Source organism: Cervus canadensis, chromosome 2, assembly GCF_019320065.1.
Source record: "Cervus canadensis isolate Bull #8, Minnesota chromosome 2, ASM1932006v1, whole genome shotgun sequence".
NCBI classification, from domain to species: domain Eukaryota; kingdom Metazoa; phylum Chordata; class Mammalia; order Artiodactyla; family Cervidae; genus Cervus; species Cervus canadensis.
The window spans coordinates 24394922-24410802 of record NC_057387.1 but is presented as its reverse complement, the minus strand read 5'-3'; the positions used below and the strand labels follow the sequence as shown (position 1 = coordinate 24410802).

The 15881-nt window shown below is 39.5% G+C and overlaps 1 protein-coding gene across 1 annotated transcript in view; it reads right to left on the bottom strand.

The window, feature by feature from the left end:
- GDAP2 (ganglioside induced differentiation associated protein 2) overlaps window positions 1–15881 on the bottom strand; it is a 68283-nt gene that overhangs the window by 29501 nt on the left and 22901 nt on the right. Inside the window, exons 6-8 of the mRNA XM_043459643.1 lie at window positions 12914–12990; window positions 9408–9567; window positions 7828–7984 (exon numbers count right to left, since the gene is read on the bottom strand). Of these exons, the coding sequence (XP_043315578.1) occupies window positions 7828–7984; window positions 9408–9567; window positions 12914–12990 (394 nt within the window). The remainder of the gene's footprint in view (window positions 1–7827; window positions 7985–9407; window positions 9568–12913; window positions 12991–15881) is intronic.

Below are 15881 nucleotides of genomic sequence, written 5' to 3'. Positions count from 1 at the left end.
TAATCCCCCAACTGTACTGCTTTCTAATTGTTTTATGATTAAACCATCTCCATATCAAGACTAAAGAGAGACTAGTATATCTTAAGTGTCTTATGAGCACCACAGGTCATTACACAAACATGTAACAGGAATTCTGTAAATATCTGTTCATTTCTATACTCTGTGTATTCAATACCTCATTTTTCAAAGACTTATTGCAAAAATGCAATGCCTGCATCATAGCAGGGACTCAAATCTTTGTTCAATGGAATAATAAACATAAGTATTACTCAGGGTATTTTGGAGCCCTGAGAAGAGTAACAAAAGGCCCTTGGATTCAGAGTTTAAGGCTAAACATATGAGACAGACATATTACAAAGACAACTAACACTGTAATAATACAGTATGAGACAAGCAATCTAGCAGACGTCTAAATGCTCTATCAATCAAGTATGTCTCTAAGAGGGGGACTGCAGGAGCAGGGGTCCGGGGCAGAGTGAGGAGCAGGTGGAAGCAAGTTCCAGAACTGTGGTAGAACTGCTTACCGCTTCGTATCACAAAGATCAGCACAAGGCTTCTTTCCCCACTCACTGCAGTATCTGTGTCCATTCTGCTAGACCTCGAGACAGGGGCTATGTCTTCACTGTCTCTATATTTCTAGCAAGTCTCTAGGGTAGTTCCTGACACTCAGTCACTATGTATTCATAGTGAACTCTAAAGAAAAAAAAAAAATTAAACTGGAACTCAGATGCACAGAATAGAACTAATCACCTTGCTTCAAAACACTCTCATCACTGGTACAGGCATGGTTGTCTTTTAAAAAGTAGTTATCTAGTTAGTTACTTTTAATGATGTAATAAGCACTCCAAAATCTACCCAAAACAAAAGCACGCACCATCACAAACTTCCATCGGATCGCCAAGATCCCAAACCTCCATCTAATCACCACGGTCACTTCCCTCCAATTCAAGCCACTGCCTCTCCTCACTTGTCATCTGGAATCTCAGGTTCCTCATCATCTAGTCTTCCTTTTTATATCATCTTAATTCATCTACACATATTCCTAAAAAGCTTTTTGGCTGTTTTTAACTACTCAAAAAAGACAAAAGCTTATCACAAAATTTTTGGGGTCTGGTTTTTGGACTTATTATGTTGCTAAAATTCACCTCTATTGCTGGGTATCAGTGTTGTTCATTCTCTTTGACTATTACCCATAATGCACTTACACTACATGAAAACTGCAGTTTTCATCCACTCTCCTACTGACAGGCACTCAGGCTACCCCCAGGCTTCTGCCACTGTGAACGTGCTGCAACCAACTTATTTTACATATCTCCTGGTGTATGCGTGTTGATTTCTCTTGGGGACACTCCTAGGAATGGAAGTGGAACATTTCAAGGTCCAAACCGTTTTCCCCAGTTTTGTACCGGTTTATATTTCTGCAAGCAATGGAACAGGAGGTTCTAAGAATCCATGTCCTCTTCAACATTTGACCTGAGCAAATATTTTAATTGTCAATCAGCTGGGTTTGAAATCTTATTTCATTTTCCTGGTTGCTAATGATGCTGAGATCCTGTTCATATTTCCTGGCTTTTTCTGTGAGAAGCCTGTTCATACTGTTTGTCCATTATCTATTGGGTTGTTTGTTCTTTTCTCACTTATTTGTAGGAGTTCTTCATATATTTTTTATCTAATCATTTGCCAGTTGTGTATATTCTGAATACTCATATTCTGCAATTTGCCTTTCACTTTCTTTAAGCTTAATGGCCCCACTTTCTGTAGTTCTTATCTTTAATATAGTCAAGATTAATTTTTCTTTTGTAGTCAGTGCTTTTTATATTTTAAGAAACCTGTTTTTTCTTATTGGTATGAGGAATACTAACCTATGACTCTTTCCATGAATTTTAATTTTTTAAAAATGTAAGTCTTTAACCCATCTAAAATTAACTTTAGCCCATAATATGAAGTGAAATAGTGTAAACTCAAAAATGTTTTCAACTTCATCTGCAATTAACAACTTGAGATCCTAGGATAGGCAAATCCTTATGAACATGATCATGGAAGAAGGTTACAACTCATATCAGATTTTTAAAGGCTTTATGATTTAAAAAAGGTTCAGAATCACTGCTGAGACACTGGCAACTGTTATAGTTTCTAAGAACCCAGAGATGAATTCCAATGCGACAACTCACAACTGCCATCTTCATCTGGTTTCTTCTTTATTCTAACTGTCCCCTCCATTCTATAGATTGTGTAAATTTGCTTTGATTATCCCTGCTTACCACCCCCACATTCAAAGAATATTTTAAACTTTTCGTTGTATTTCTTGAAAACTGCACCTCACTTTTTGCTAGTTTCCATTTTACTTCAATGAAAACATGGAACCTTTCATCCTAATCCAACAATCAAAACAAAAGCTAAAAATCAAACAAGAAAAAACACCCCAACCTCAAAAGCTTATTACTTTGATAGGCAAAATATAATCACTGGTTAACAGTCACACAAAATACATCACAATGGCAGCAAAAGTACCCACTACTGTGCTCTCCAGGCAGATATACTGAGTAGATGGTTTCTCAATAGACTGCAGTCAGTTAAGGTTGGATGTTGTCCTCACAAAGCAAACACAAGGCCGTTTTTCCTAGTTAATAAATTACCATCCAACTGCACAACCAGGTGTTGAATAATGGAGAAAATTCAAGATAACTTACTCTTAAAAGTCCACTAACTAACCTACTTATTGGTATACAACCAACAGTCCAGGGAAAATTTTCACTTTGAAATTAACAAAAGTTTTTCCTGACCTCATGCAGCTGTCCCACATTGGACTTAGTTAAACCTCTTGTTATATATACTTGTAATGCATCCTGTAATTTAAATACATTTTCATATACTAACGGGCCTTCCTGGTAGCTCAGCTGATGAAGAATCCTCCTGCAATGCAGGAGGCCCCGGTTTGACTCCTGGGTCGGGAAGGTCCCATGCAGAAGGGAACAGGCTGCCCATTCCAGTATTCTTGGGTTTCCCTGGTGGCTCAGACAGTAAAGAATCCATCTGCAATGTGGGAGACCTTGGTTCGGTCCCTGGGTTGGGAAGATCCCCTGAATAACAGCTGCCCACTCCAGTAGTCTTGTCTGGAGAATTCCATGGACAGGGGAGCCTGGCAGGCTACAGTCCATGGAGTCGCAAAGAGTCGGCCGTGACTCATGCAGCTGTCCCACACCGGACTTAGTTAAAATCCTTGTTATATATACTCTTATTGCATCCTACAATTTAAATACATCTTTATACAGCAATTAGTTTAACATTTCTTTTCTCTGCAAGACCTTAAGCTCATTGAGGCCTGGGGCTAGATTTGCCTTGCATGTCACTTTGTTGTGTTTCTAGCTTGGCACAACAGTAAGGGTTCAATAAATATTTAATAATGAATGAGATAAAGTTTTTACTGTGAGAAATGACATAAGAGTTATAGGCAACTGGATCTTAAGCCAACCAAGGAAAAAAGAAAAAAGTACTTGAAAAACAAGTTAAGAGTTTTAAAAGCTGGATCTTTGTAAAAGAATATCTAGATTGCTTGCTAATTTTTGTAAGGAAGCCAACTCCTATCTTATGATACACCCAGATTAGTGTCACAATTGGCTGGAAGTCCTGGAAATAATAATCAAGAATTAGACAACTTATCTAATTATTTTAGATGTTACAGTGAATTATTACACAGAGAAAAGCCAATGCTACAAAAGGAATGAACTAATCCTATAACCTACCCATATGACCATTAGTTTTGTTACTGAAGCAAGAACTGAAGGCTTTCAAAAAGATATTCCTAACTGAAGACTGCCCTTTGTTTCTTGGTCCAGGCTTTAAGAACCAGAAGTGGTACTCATCACCAAGCCTGTAGGTTATTGTGTGTTAACTAGTTGTCCACAACAACCAGAGCATCACACATAACACACCCTGACGTGTTAAGGTAGTGTGGCTCACTCATGAATTTCTAAAGGGACTACCTTCTTTACCTGTCTATTTCAGTTCTAGAATATTATCTTGAATAGAGTAAATATCCAATGTTTCCTGAACTGAACAGAAACTGTCAACTCTGAGACTAATTTCAATCTCAAGATCATCACTTTCTACCAAGGGCAATGCTTTACATGCTGCGTTCACAGTCCTTTCTAACCTACCCCTTTGCTGAGGATCCCTTTCCAGAAACCACGGGCTCAGTGAATACAGATTTATTTTAATAATACTGGCTTGAACAAGTCATTATTAAGTGAAACACATCTCCTCACTAAAAAGAGACACAAGACAGGCAAGTATCCAGTCCAGACATGAACAAATGGCAGTTTATCTGTATTACCCACAGAGAAATGAAAAAGGTGTGTGTGTGTGAGAGAGAGAGAGACAGGGAGACAGGAAGAGAGACTAGGGTAATTGGTTTGAGAAAGGTGATGACAATGTAATTCTCTGCACATGCATACAGAACATGCCTGGTCCTTTCCCCAGCTTCTCTGAATCTGGTCTTTGTAGGTGGCTGGAGATGGTAGTAGAGAAGGGAGATGAGCTTCTGTAGCTCATCCTCAATTAGTTGTAACTATGGTCAAGTCATTCTTGGTGGTCAATTTACCCTTCTATAAGTTAAAAGGACCAGACCAGATCAGGCACAAAATAGTCTAAGAAATCGTTTAAGAAACCTTAGAAGGATGGACCCTGAGCCCTCCCCACAGAGGTTCTGATTCAAAAAGTTTGGTGTGGGGCCTATGAATTTTTAGAAAGTACCCTTGGTGATTCTAATGCTATATACTACATTTCAGAAAACCACATCAGGTAATTACCACAACTCCTTTTAACCATAAAGTACTGCTAGAAGACCCAGACCAGTGGTTCTCAAAGTGTGGTCCACAGTCTGAAGACATTTTCAGGGGCTCTGCAAGGTCAAACTGTCTTCATAATAAAACCAAAACATCATTTTTTTTTTTTTTACTGTGTTGACATATGCACTGATGGTACAAAAGAAACTGCTGTGTTAGCATGATTCCAGGTGGAAGCACCAGATCATACTAGTAGTCATCGTGTTCTTAACTGTCAAAAAACTCAGGGAAAAAAAGACAGTTTCATTTAAGAATGTCTTTTATGAGGAAGAAAAAATTATTAATTTTATTACATCAACCCTTGGGAATACATCTTTTTAATATTAATGTGTCACAAAATGGGAAGAACACACAAAGCATTTCTGCCGGCCGAAGCCTGAGGCTGTCCTGAAGTAAAGCATTAAGGGTCTGACCTGCTAACTGAACTAGTTGCTTTTTTTTCATGAAACACCATTTTTCTTCAACTAATGACTGGCAAACTGTGATTATTCAATATGAGTATCTGGCAGATATTTTCTCAAAAATGAATAAAGTGACCCTGTCATATCGAGAAAAACAACCAACAGTATTTACCACCAGTGATAAAACTTGAGCTTTTATATATATATACACACACACACATATATACATATATATATAAAATGTTGGCAAATGTGTATCCATCACCAGAAGCTAACCATTCTTAATACTTGAGGACTTTGCTGATGAGAGCAGCGGTGATACTAACAAATATAATATTTTAATATTGTGTAATGTAATGTGTCAATATTTGGAAAAACTGATTAATTCAGTGAGTCAATACTTTCCAAAAGGCCAATGCACCATGTTATAAACTCATGTCATAAATTCCTATTACAAAATCTACTCAAAGTGCAGGATAAAACAACACATTCTAATATAACAATACAAAAATTCATAGATATAGTGTGAGATTCCATATTATAACTAAACATTATTAAAGTACCATTTATTGAGTTATGGTGTAATATCAAAGAATATCCCCAACTATTTTAAAAGGCTAGAAAAATACTTCTTTTTCCAATTATGTATCTAGTGAGGTCAGATTTTCTTCATATACTTCACACAAAACAACATATTGCAACAGTCTGAATGCTGATATTAGAATCCAGCTGTTTTCTATTAAATCAAACATTAAAATATTTGCAAAAATGTAAAACGATGCATTTCTTACTAACTTAAAAAAATAGTTATTTTTTTCATAAAAACATAATGGGTTATTTTTCAAATGAATTAACAAATAATTCCGTTGTTATCGTTTAGTTGCTAAGTTGTGTCTGACTCTCTGAGACCCCATGGACTACGGCCCGCAAGGTTTCTCTCTGTCTATGGGATTTCTGAGGAAAGAATACTGGAGTGGGTTGCCATTTCCTTCTCCAAGGGATCTTCTTGACCTAGGGATTGAACCCATGTCTCCTGCATTGGCAGGTGGATTCTTTATCATTGAGCAACTAGGGAAGCCCAAACAAGTAATTTATCATGTAATAAATGTCAAGGGGTACAAGCTGTAAAGATAAAAGCTCTTCAGGGTCCTCAACAATTTTTAAGCACGCAAAGCGGACCTGAGACCAAACAGTTTGAGAACTACAGCTCTAATCCAAACAAAGGTATCCAAATCTAGCAGTGCATGAATCGTGATATGAAAGTTTCAAAATGTACATAAAGGCCAAAGTCCCAGACATGTGAGGCCAGTCACTGTATTTAAAGAAAAATGTTTGCCAGATGATTCTTACGCATGGTCAAGCTCAGAAACCACTGAAGCTATCATTTGATGGTGTGTGCCTTTGGAAAAGCTTGTTTATTGATGCCCCCTAGTGGCTAATTTGCTTTTCTTTATGAAGATAATAAAGGGAAGGGCAGGAACTCAGGAAAAACAAAATTTTAATTCTATAAGGGACTTGGAGATCATCTAGTACAACTTCCACTTTATATATGGAGACTGACAACCGCACATCATCACAGCATAGTGTAGTAAGTGCTAGGCTATGCTTGGTTGGTTAAGTATAGGGTGTAAAGAAAAAAGCATATGGGAGAGGCAGACTTCTGCTCCATCTACTCCAACTTATCTCCAGGGAGCTAAGTTTCTGGAGGCAATCAAGTTTGAGCTGAAACCTGGAGAACGAATTGAAGGACAAGAGTAATGCAGTCAAAAGGGGTGGCAAGTACCCAAGCTCAAAGGTACATAATAGGTCAAATTTTGCTCAGTATTAAAGAGAACAGCAGTGGCCAATTTAAGAGCTTGCTAGAATTACCAGGTACTGTGCTAAGTCCATTACACTATCTTATTTAACAAACTCACAATAACCCTAAGAGATGTTACCCTCTCAATCAACCCTAAAAGATTGTGAATATTAACCAATTATGGTTTATGATTTTTCCTTTCCTCTAAAATTTTTTTGAAAAGCAGCTTGTTTTCCAAGGATAATCTGTTAGTCCTTGGACAAACTTACCCAGAAATACCAAAGCTGCTTTTCTTTATGTTTCAAAAAGGGTTTATTCAGAATTGTTTCAGAAAACACCTAAAAGAAATGCAATGACTTTAGAAAGTCCTTGGGATAAATCAGGGGGAAATAAGCTCTTTAACCATTAATACAACAACCACAGACTATGCTTTAATTACAAATATAGAAATGTTAAGTAAAAACTTTGTAATTTGGCTTCCCCTTTTCCCTTTCTGCTGTTAGAATATAATATAATTTTATAGAGGTACTACAACTGCAATAGAAAGTGTAGAAGCTCTGAAATCAGAGGTGCATTTGAACACTGACTTCATCACATATTAACTGTGATCACTGATGAATTAACTTTGAATTTCTGCATCTACTAAGTGGGGACAGTATCTTCCTTACTGGATTGTCAGGAAGAATAAATGAGACCACATTATATGTAGACCATTGAGTAGAGGTGGCCCCTATCTTGTTTCTCTAGTCCTTATGTGTCTGTCTATCCAAAGGGTTTGTCTTACTTTCTCTGATGCTGCTTCTGCAGAGCTGCCTCTGATAACTGCCCTTGAAGGATCAGTCTTCTTTGCTTGTCAATATCTCCTTCCATTCGGGCAAAAGCATGAGAGCCAATGAAAGAGAGATCAACTCCCAAGCCTTCGTCCTCTTCTTCCTGGTTATCTGTAACAAAAAAGCTATCAATAGCTTATGGCTATTTATCCATATATGATCATTTTATGTGTTGTTAGCAGCTAATCCTTTGGGAATGGATCACCTCTTAATGTGTTCCCCACTGCCTCACCAGATCTTTTTGAGGGGAAAAAAAAACCAACCTAAGACAAAACAGTTTTTTTTTTCAAGAAAGAAAAGCAAACAAACAGAATCCTTGGGGGCAGGCTTCCCAAGGCAATGCCACCATCTGAGCTGTTCAGCTGGGACTTCACGTCTGTATCACTGTTCCTCAAAGTGTAAAAGGCAAGATTTTCAGTGTTCGCTTTTATTAAAAAATACCACTAAATGAATCTTCTTTCAATCCCTCAAGCTGATTTTATGTCTCCTTTAACAGATTCAATGTTCTATCTGAAAATATTTATGAAAACTATAGCCTATGAGGTAAGAATATTTTTTGAGATACAGATGCAAGTCAAGCAGTGTTTGAGGATGGTGGACAGAAGGGAACCTTGTGGCTAATGACAACCCAGCACTGCCACCTCAACTGGTTTTGCTCTTCACTACCCATTTTCATACAAAATGCATTTTGTGCATTTAAGAAAAATGATATTCTATCATGGCAGTCACAATTCTGAGGATTTCCGAATGATGCTGGACATACTTCAAGGCTGTACTTTACTAGAGTCTCCCTAAAGTACTCCTCCAGCACAGCTTGGTTACCAGACATTTTCTGATGCTAAACCATTTATTATTCCTTGCATTTGATTTAAATTTGTGTATTGGTAACAAAAGAGATGAGTAGCCTTCAACAGATTTTAACTTGATGCTCATTTAAAAGTGTTCACAGTAGAAATCTCACAGTAATTCTTAAACCGCTTAATTTTCAGATCAGGCCCCAGCGATGAAGCTTGTGAGGCATGTCTCCCAACTATGATCTTGAACATGTATCCATGAAGATCAGTACAAGCTGTCACACAGAACAGCTCAGAGGGGCTCCCATCCTGCCCTGCTCTACCATCACTTCAATCTACATTGGTACGTAACCAAAAGAAGCAAAACACATGGTTACAGCACTCTTGTTTTAGGTATGGCTTTCAGAGGACATAGCTGAATCTGCTGAAAATTTTAATGATAATATATTGTTTCCTCAACAGTGTCCTGTGTGAAACCATAAACTTCACTAGGGTACGAATATTGTCATACCCACCTCTGAATCTCTACTGCCTAACACAAGACTTCACATCACATATATAATTTAAACAGTAAATCTTAACAAGAATAATACTCTAAAAACACTTAAGTTGGTCCTAATGTTAGTGTCACACTAAAAGCTTCCTAAAGTACAGGCTGAACCTGCTACATCTTTGGTGGCTGATGTTTATCAGAGCCTCTGCTTCCTGAAGAGGGAAGTTAAGAAAAGGAGAGAACTCACCCTCCGGGGCACCAGGTTTTTCACTTATTCTAATCTGCCGTTCAGGTACCACAGGCTCCCCTTCGGCATTGCCAATATCTGCAGGTAGGTATGGCAACGAACGACTCTCTTCCTTCAGTGACCTTGGGAAGTACAGAGGTAGCAGCTTTTGGTAAGTAGCCTGTGTAAGAAAAGCCAAACATTCTGTGAAAAATACCGGAGTGATGAAACAGGCATCAGCAGGGCATGCCACTCCACATACTGTGAAGACAGCCTCCATCACGAACTAAGACCTCAGCACGTCTAAGCTCAGACTGGATGCTGCCTGGGACCCTCAGTCAGCTTTTGTGTCAAAGACCAGGATTTGTCAGTCACTCAAGTAGACCCATGAGTCCTGATCCTGACAGCTCCAGGCCACTGAGCCTGGAGTGGATATGTCCTGTGACCCCCATCCCCGACCCCTTCTTCACCTCACTAATGACATCCGTCTTTCAAGAGTCAGCTCTGACACAGAGGCTACTTCCTTAATCCTCAGTGTGCCATCAGGGTCCAGGAGACGTAGATTTGATTTTTGACATTTTTGCTTTTAAACAGTTTTCTCTGAAAGGATCGCTATTTCCTGACTTTTATTCTTTCTTAGAGGTTTCCCAAACAATAAAGAGATATCTTACTTAAAAAAAATTAGAATAAAATTCACTGTGTCTTATAATTTCCATACAGGTTGGTCCACTGGACTCATTCTAAATCCAGGATACATTATGGATACTTAGTGCTCTTATTTTTCCTCAGTCTTGAAGCATTTTTCTTTTTCTCATCATCCTAGAGTCATTTTATCATTACTCATCAATTATCACGAACTATAACAAACTAAAACAGAATAATAAGAAACCAAAAGAATGATGGAACTGCCTAGAAGGACAGTGAAATCACTGAAGCAATCATTATTCATCAGTCTCCTTACTGTGTCACCCACAACACTGCATCATCTTTCATGCATATAAATATATATATGAGGCATATAGGCTCAGCTGGTAAAGAATCTGCCTGCAATGTGGGAGACCTGGGTTCGATACCTTGGTTGGGAAGATCCCCTGGAGAAGGGAAAGGCTACCCACTCTAGTATTCTGGCCTGGAGAATTCCATGGACTGTGTAGTCCATGGGGTCGCAAAGAGTCGGACACAACTGAGCGGCTTTCATTTTCATTTCATGAGGCATATAAGAAGACTGGATTGTAAGTCAATTTAAAAAAAAATTGTACCTCAATTTAAAAAATAATAATTAAAAAAAAAGACTGGAGACACCATCTTTGTAGCCTTTTTAAAAAATCGAAATAAAATTCACATACCATAAACTTCACATTTTAAAGTATACGATTCACTGGGTTTTAGTATATTCACGAAGTTGTGGAATCATCACAATTAATTCCAGAACATTTCATCATCTCAAAGAGGAAATCTAAATTCATTAGCTAGGTCATTCTCCATCCCTCCCTCCCCCAGCCCCTGGCAACCACTAACCTTTCTGTTGTGTGGATTCGCCTATTTCAGAATACACATTGCATTAAAATGGACTATGGTGTATGGATTTTTGTGTCCAGTCTCTTTCATGTGGCATATGTTTCTGAGGCTCACCCATGCTAAATTAAGTTGAAATCACCCCACACTTTTTTTATAGGTTAGTAATACTCCACTGTTTGTATATACCACACCCACCTATCCATTAGGATATACCATCACTCCACGCTTTTTTACAGGTTAGTAAGATTCCACTGTTTGTATATAGCACCTCTACCTACCCTTAACGACATTTAGGTGGTTCCACTTTTTGGTTACCATGAATATTGCTGATACGAATGTCTCTGTGCAAGTTTTTGTGCAGACATGTGTTTCCAACGGGCTCCCCTGGTGGCTCAGACAGTAAAGACTGCCTGCAATGGAGGAGACCCAGGTTCGATCCCTGGGTGGGGAAGACCCCTGGAGAAGGAAACGGCAACCCACTCCAGTATTCTTGCCTGTGAATTCCCATGGGCAGCGGAGCCTGGCGGGTGAAAGTCCATGGGGTCACAAAGGTTCGGACATGACTGAGCAACTAATACTTACTTATGTTTTCAATTTTATTCTGCATATAGAGTGGCATCTCTAACTTTCTGAGGAACAGCCAGATTGTCATTTTGCCACTCCTAGCCTCAAATTTTGGAGAAGGAAATGGCAACCCACTCCAGTACTCTTGCCTGGAAAAGCCCATGGATGGAGGAACCTGGTAGGCTACAGTCCATGGGGTTGCAAAGAGTTGGACACAACCGAAGCGACTTAGCAGCAGCAGCAGCCTCACATTTTATGCAATACATTACACCCTTTCTGCTATTTCTTACGTGTGTGCCTGTACTTGTAGGACTACAATTATTTGCCCTTCCTCTGGAAAATCTTAGTTATCTTTTACAATGATTTCAACTTACGTATCACTTCCTCCAGGAAGTGTTTCCTAACCCCACGCCAGACTGGAGCTGTGTGCCCCTATCCTTCCCATGCTTCCACTGGTGCACTTGTCACAATTACTGTAACTTATCTGACTTGTCTGTCCCCACCAACAGACAGTGGGTTCCTTGGGGACAATGACTGTGATTCATTCACTGGTGTAGTCAGGTTCTGGGACTAGTAAACCTGATATACACCAGACATTCAAAAATAAAAGGTCACTGAGAGAATGAATGAATAGGTAAACCAGGTAAAACAAGAAGAGATACAGCAAACATGGTAAATGTGTCTGTCTTCAGCAAATTCAAGATGGTTTATATCTCACATATATACCTATATATACTCTGAATGGAAATACAGAAATATGTGAAATACATGTACTAATTCATTAATTACAAAACTCCTGTGATATAAGTACTGTCAGTATTCATATTTTATCCAAGCACACAGAGGTTAAAAACTTGCCCAAGGACACAAAATTCAGAAATAATACAAGCTGAATGGGACAGAGAACACTACAGCTGAACAAAGCTTAGTAAGATTTTAAAAAGAGCTAATTTCCTAAAACAGCTCTAAATTAAGTTGAAATATAATAAACCTCACCACATACAATGAAACATAAACCTCATAACTTACGCAATACTCGCCACTAGGCTAGGCTGTCACCTGCTTCCAGGTCAGGCAGACACCAGGGTTTTTCCAGTAGAGGTTGTTTTCCAGCTCTGCTCCCCAAGGGCCCAGGGCTTAGGTCACAAGGTAATGCCTTGAGATGTCTTGAGAGCTAACATGTGAGTAAATCAGAGCAGCTCCGCCTTGTGAGGTTTCACTATGTGATAACAATTTACCGGTGAAAAATATGAACAAAATGCTTCCTCGTGACTTGCTTCTAGTCTCTAATACAGTCTTTCATGGCAATGATGGTAAGTCCCACTGCCAGATATATGCATAGATAATGAGGATTTGCCTGCTGGCAATTCAGTTAACAGATAATGAAGACACAAAGGCAAGCCCAAGTAAAAATAAGACTTAATGCAAGATAATTAGCAAAATACCTCTTCTAGTTCAGAGACAGCAAATACTACTTTTTCAAGAGTCTCTCCATGAATTTCGAGGAATCTCCTTACAGTGCCTAAAGAAAATAACAGAAAGATTATTAATAAATAATAATAAATGAGAAGTTACTTATGTGTGAAGAAAAATCTGTCCCTTTCAAGTTTTATTTTTGTAACGGACCACTCCTCCATTCGTTCAGGCTTGAACTCAATGACACCTTATCAGTAAGGCCTGCCCAGGCCACCCTATCTAAAAACTCTTCCTTGATTTTGCTTTCCTCCACAGCAACTATTTTAGATATTTTGTGATGCTTCCTATTTATTGTATATCCTCCCCCTCTGTCCCTGCCCTATCCATTAGAATGAAAAATCCAGACAACAGCAAGAGTTTTGTTTTATTTACTGCTTTATTGCCAGTAAACAGCGGCTGGCCATAGAAGATGCTGACTCCAGACAATTCTCCCTTATCTAGTATATTCTTTCTGTTCTCTGGGGCCTCCCTCTCTGACCAGAATGGTCTAGCACAAGTTCCTTCCCATTCATCTGTTACAGTATTAGATGCCCTACTCAGCGCTTTTATTGTTGCTGTTCAGTCGCTAAAACGCGTCTGACTTTTCTGAGACCCCATGGACTGCAGCACGCCAGGCCTCCCTGTCCATCACCATCTCCTGCAGTCTGCTCAAACTCATGTCCATCGAGTTGGTGATGCCATCCAACCATCTCATCCTCTGTCGTCCCCCTTCTCCTTTGCCTTCAGTCCTTCCCTGCATCAGGGTCTTTTCCAGTGAGTCGGCTCTTTGCATCAGGTGGTCCTCTCAATATCCTATCAAACCAAAACTGAATTATTTTTTCTTCACTTCTGTCTTATTCTTTCTCTAAACTTGGTAATAATGAGACCGAGTAGCCTTTTCTCAGTCCTTAACTTACCAGCGATTTCTTTCTAGATGGTCACACCCCAACTTTGTAAAAATGTTGTCCTCTCCAGGTTCTGTCCTCCACGTTTTTTGTTTTCTTTATATATATATTCTCTTGAGCTCACTAATTTGATGCTTAGATAGTACTCCAAATGCTGAAGGCTCCCAAATTTTTACACTGTTTTCTTCTTCTTTTTTAAATTGGAGCACAGCTGCTTCACACTGCTATGTCAGTTTCTGCTATAGGGCAAAGTGAATCAGCCATGTGTATATATAAACCCCTTCTTTTTTTGGTTTCCTTCCCACTTACGTTACCACAGAGCTGTGAGTCCAGTGTTACACAGTAGGTCCTCATTAGTTATCTATTTTATACATAGTGGTGTACATATGTCAGTAACAATTTCCCAATTCATCCCTTTCTACCCCCTCGCCACCACTATTTCCTCCGTGGTATCCATGTTTGTTCTCTATACTCTGTTCAATGAACAAAAAAACCCTGAAATTCCCCACTCCCCACTGAGACCTCAAACTCAACATGTCCAAACCTGATCCCAGCAGGACCAGACCTGACTTCCGCTTCTCCCCACACTGCTGCTCCTTTACCGCGCTCCTTATTTCAGTTGCACAGCGACATCCAACCCCTCACCTAAGCGAGGATCCTGAATTCTCTGGACACTTCCTTCGCGTCTCCCTCCATCCTGTACTTTCAGTGGGTTACCCTGTACTTCACATTCTCCTGCTGGCACGTCTCACAGCCACGCCTGCTCTCTCCCAGCTGCTCTCAGGCCCTCACCGCTTACAGACACTTTGGCAATGAGCTCTCAACTGCTCTCTCGTTTCTTTCCCCAGCCCGCATATTCACTGTCGCCCCTAAGTTATCTTATGTTATCCACCTTGCTAAACATTTTTGATGGCTCCACACAGCTTACACGTTCAGATCCAAAGGCCCCAGCATGGCTCTCCACACTGACCACTAACCACCCTTCCACCTTCACCCCTCAGTTCTATTTCCAACTATAGCATATGCTTCAGCCACTGGCTTCTTTGCTGGACTCAGAACATGCCACTTGCTGTGATGTTCCCCTACCTCTGCTTTCACGGTTACCTTTGACGAGAACACCCTTTATCCACCATGACCCTCTCTTAGCGAACGCCTGCTCATTTCTCTCTACCCAATCAAAGACCATCTCCTTCGCAGAGAACGCGATCCGTCCTTATGTTACCCCTATAATTGTCTGAACAGTCCTCCTTTTGTGAACTTCTCACAGCAGTTTATAGCTAGACTGTGAGCTTTCTGAATGCCAAGTAAACTTAACATTAATATTACGAAGGCCTACCACACCTCAGGAATATGGCAAGCAATCATTCAAGAATAACTAATAACTGAATGAATATTTTATGGTTCTCGTTATTGACATAGTATAGCCTGTCTTGCTCACTACTGTACCTCGAGAACCTAACAGAGGAGACCCATTTGTTGAAGGACTGAACAAAACTTCCTAATTCTTTCTCCACTGGAGACAAATTTCTCATCTTTCCCTCTGTTCTAATAATTAAAAAAAATTTTTTTAAAGAATTTCTTCCATCCTATTCACTTTGACACCAAGTTTTAAAGTTTAAACACAATAGTTTCACAGCATAAAACTGGGATTTCCTTTGGAAGACAAAATACAACACTAACTAGTAACCAAATTGAATTCTTTCAATAGCAGAGTTCATTCAGAAAAGTAATTCTGCAAAAAGGAGAAAAAAAAAAAGAGTGCTATCATGGCTACATGGTTTTAGTACTCTACAACCAATCATAATGCCAAGTGCCTAACTTCTAGTAAAAACTGTTCAACGGGAGACCCCGGTTCAATTCCTGGGTTGGGAAGATCTGCTGGAGAAGGGATAGGCTACCCACTCCAGCATTCTTGGGATTCCCTTGTGGCTCAGCTGGTAAAGAATCCACCTGCAATGTGGGAGACCTGGGTTCAATTCCTGGGTTGGGAAGAGCCCCTGGAGAAGGGAAAGGCTACCCACTCAAGTATTCTGGCCTGGAGAACTCCATGGAC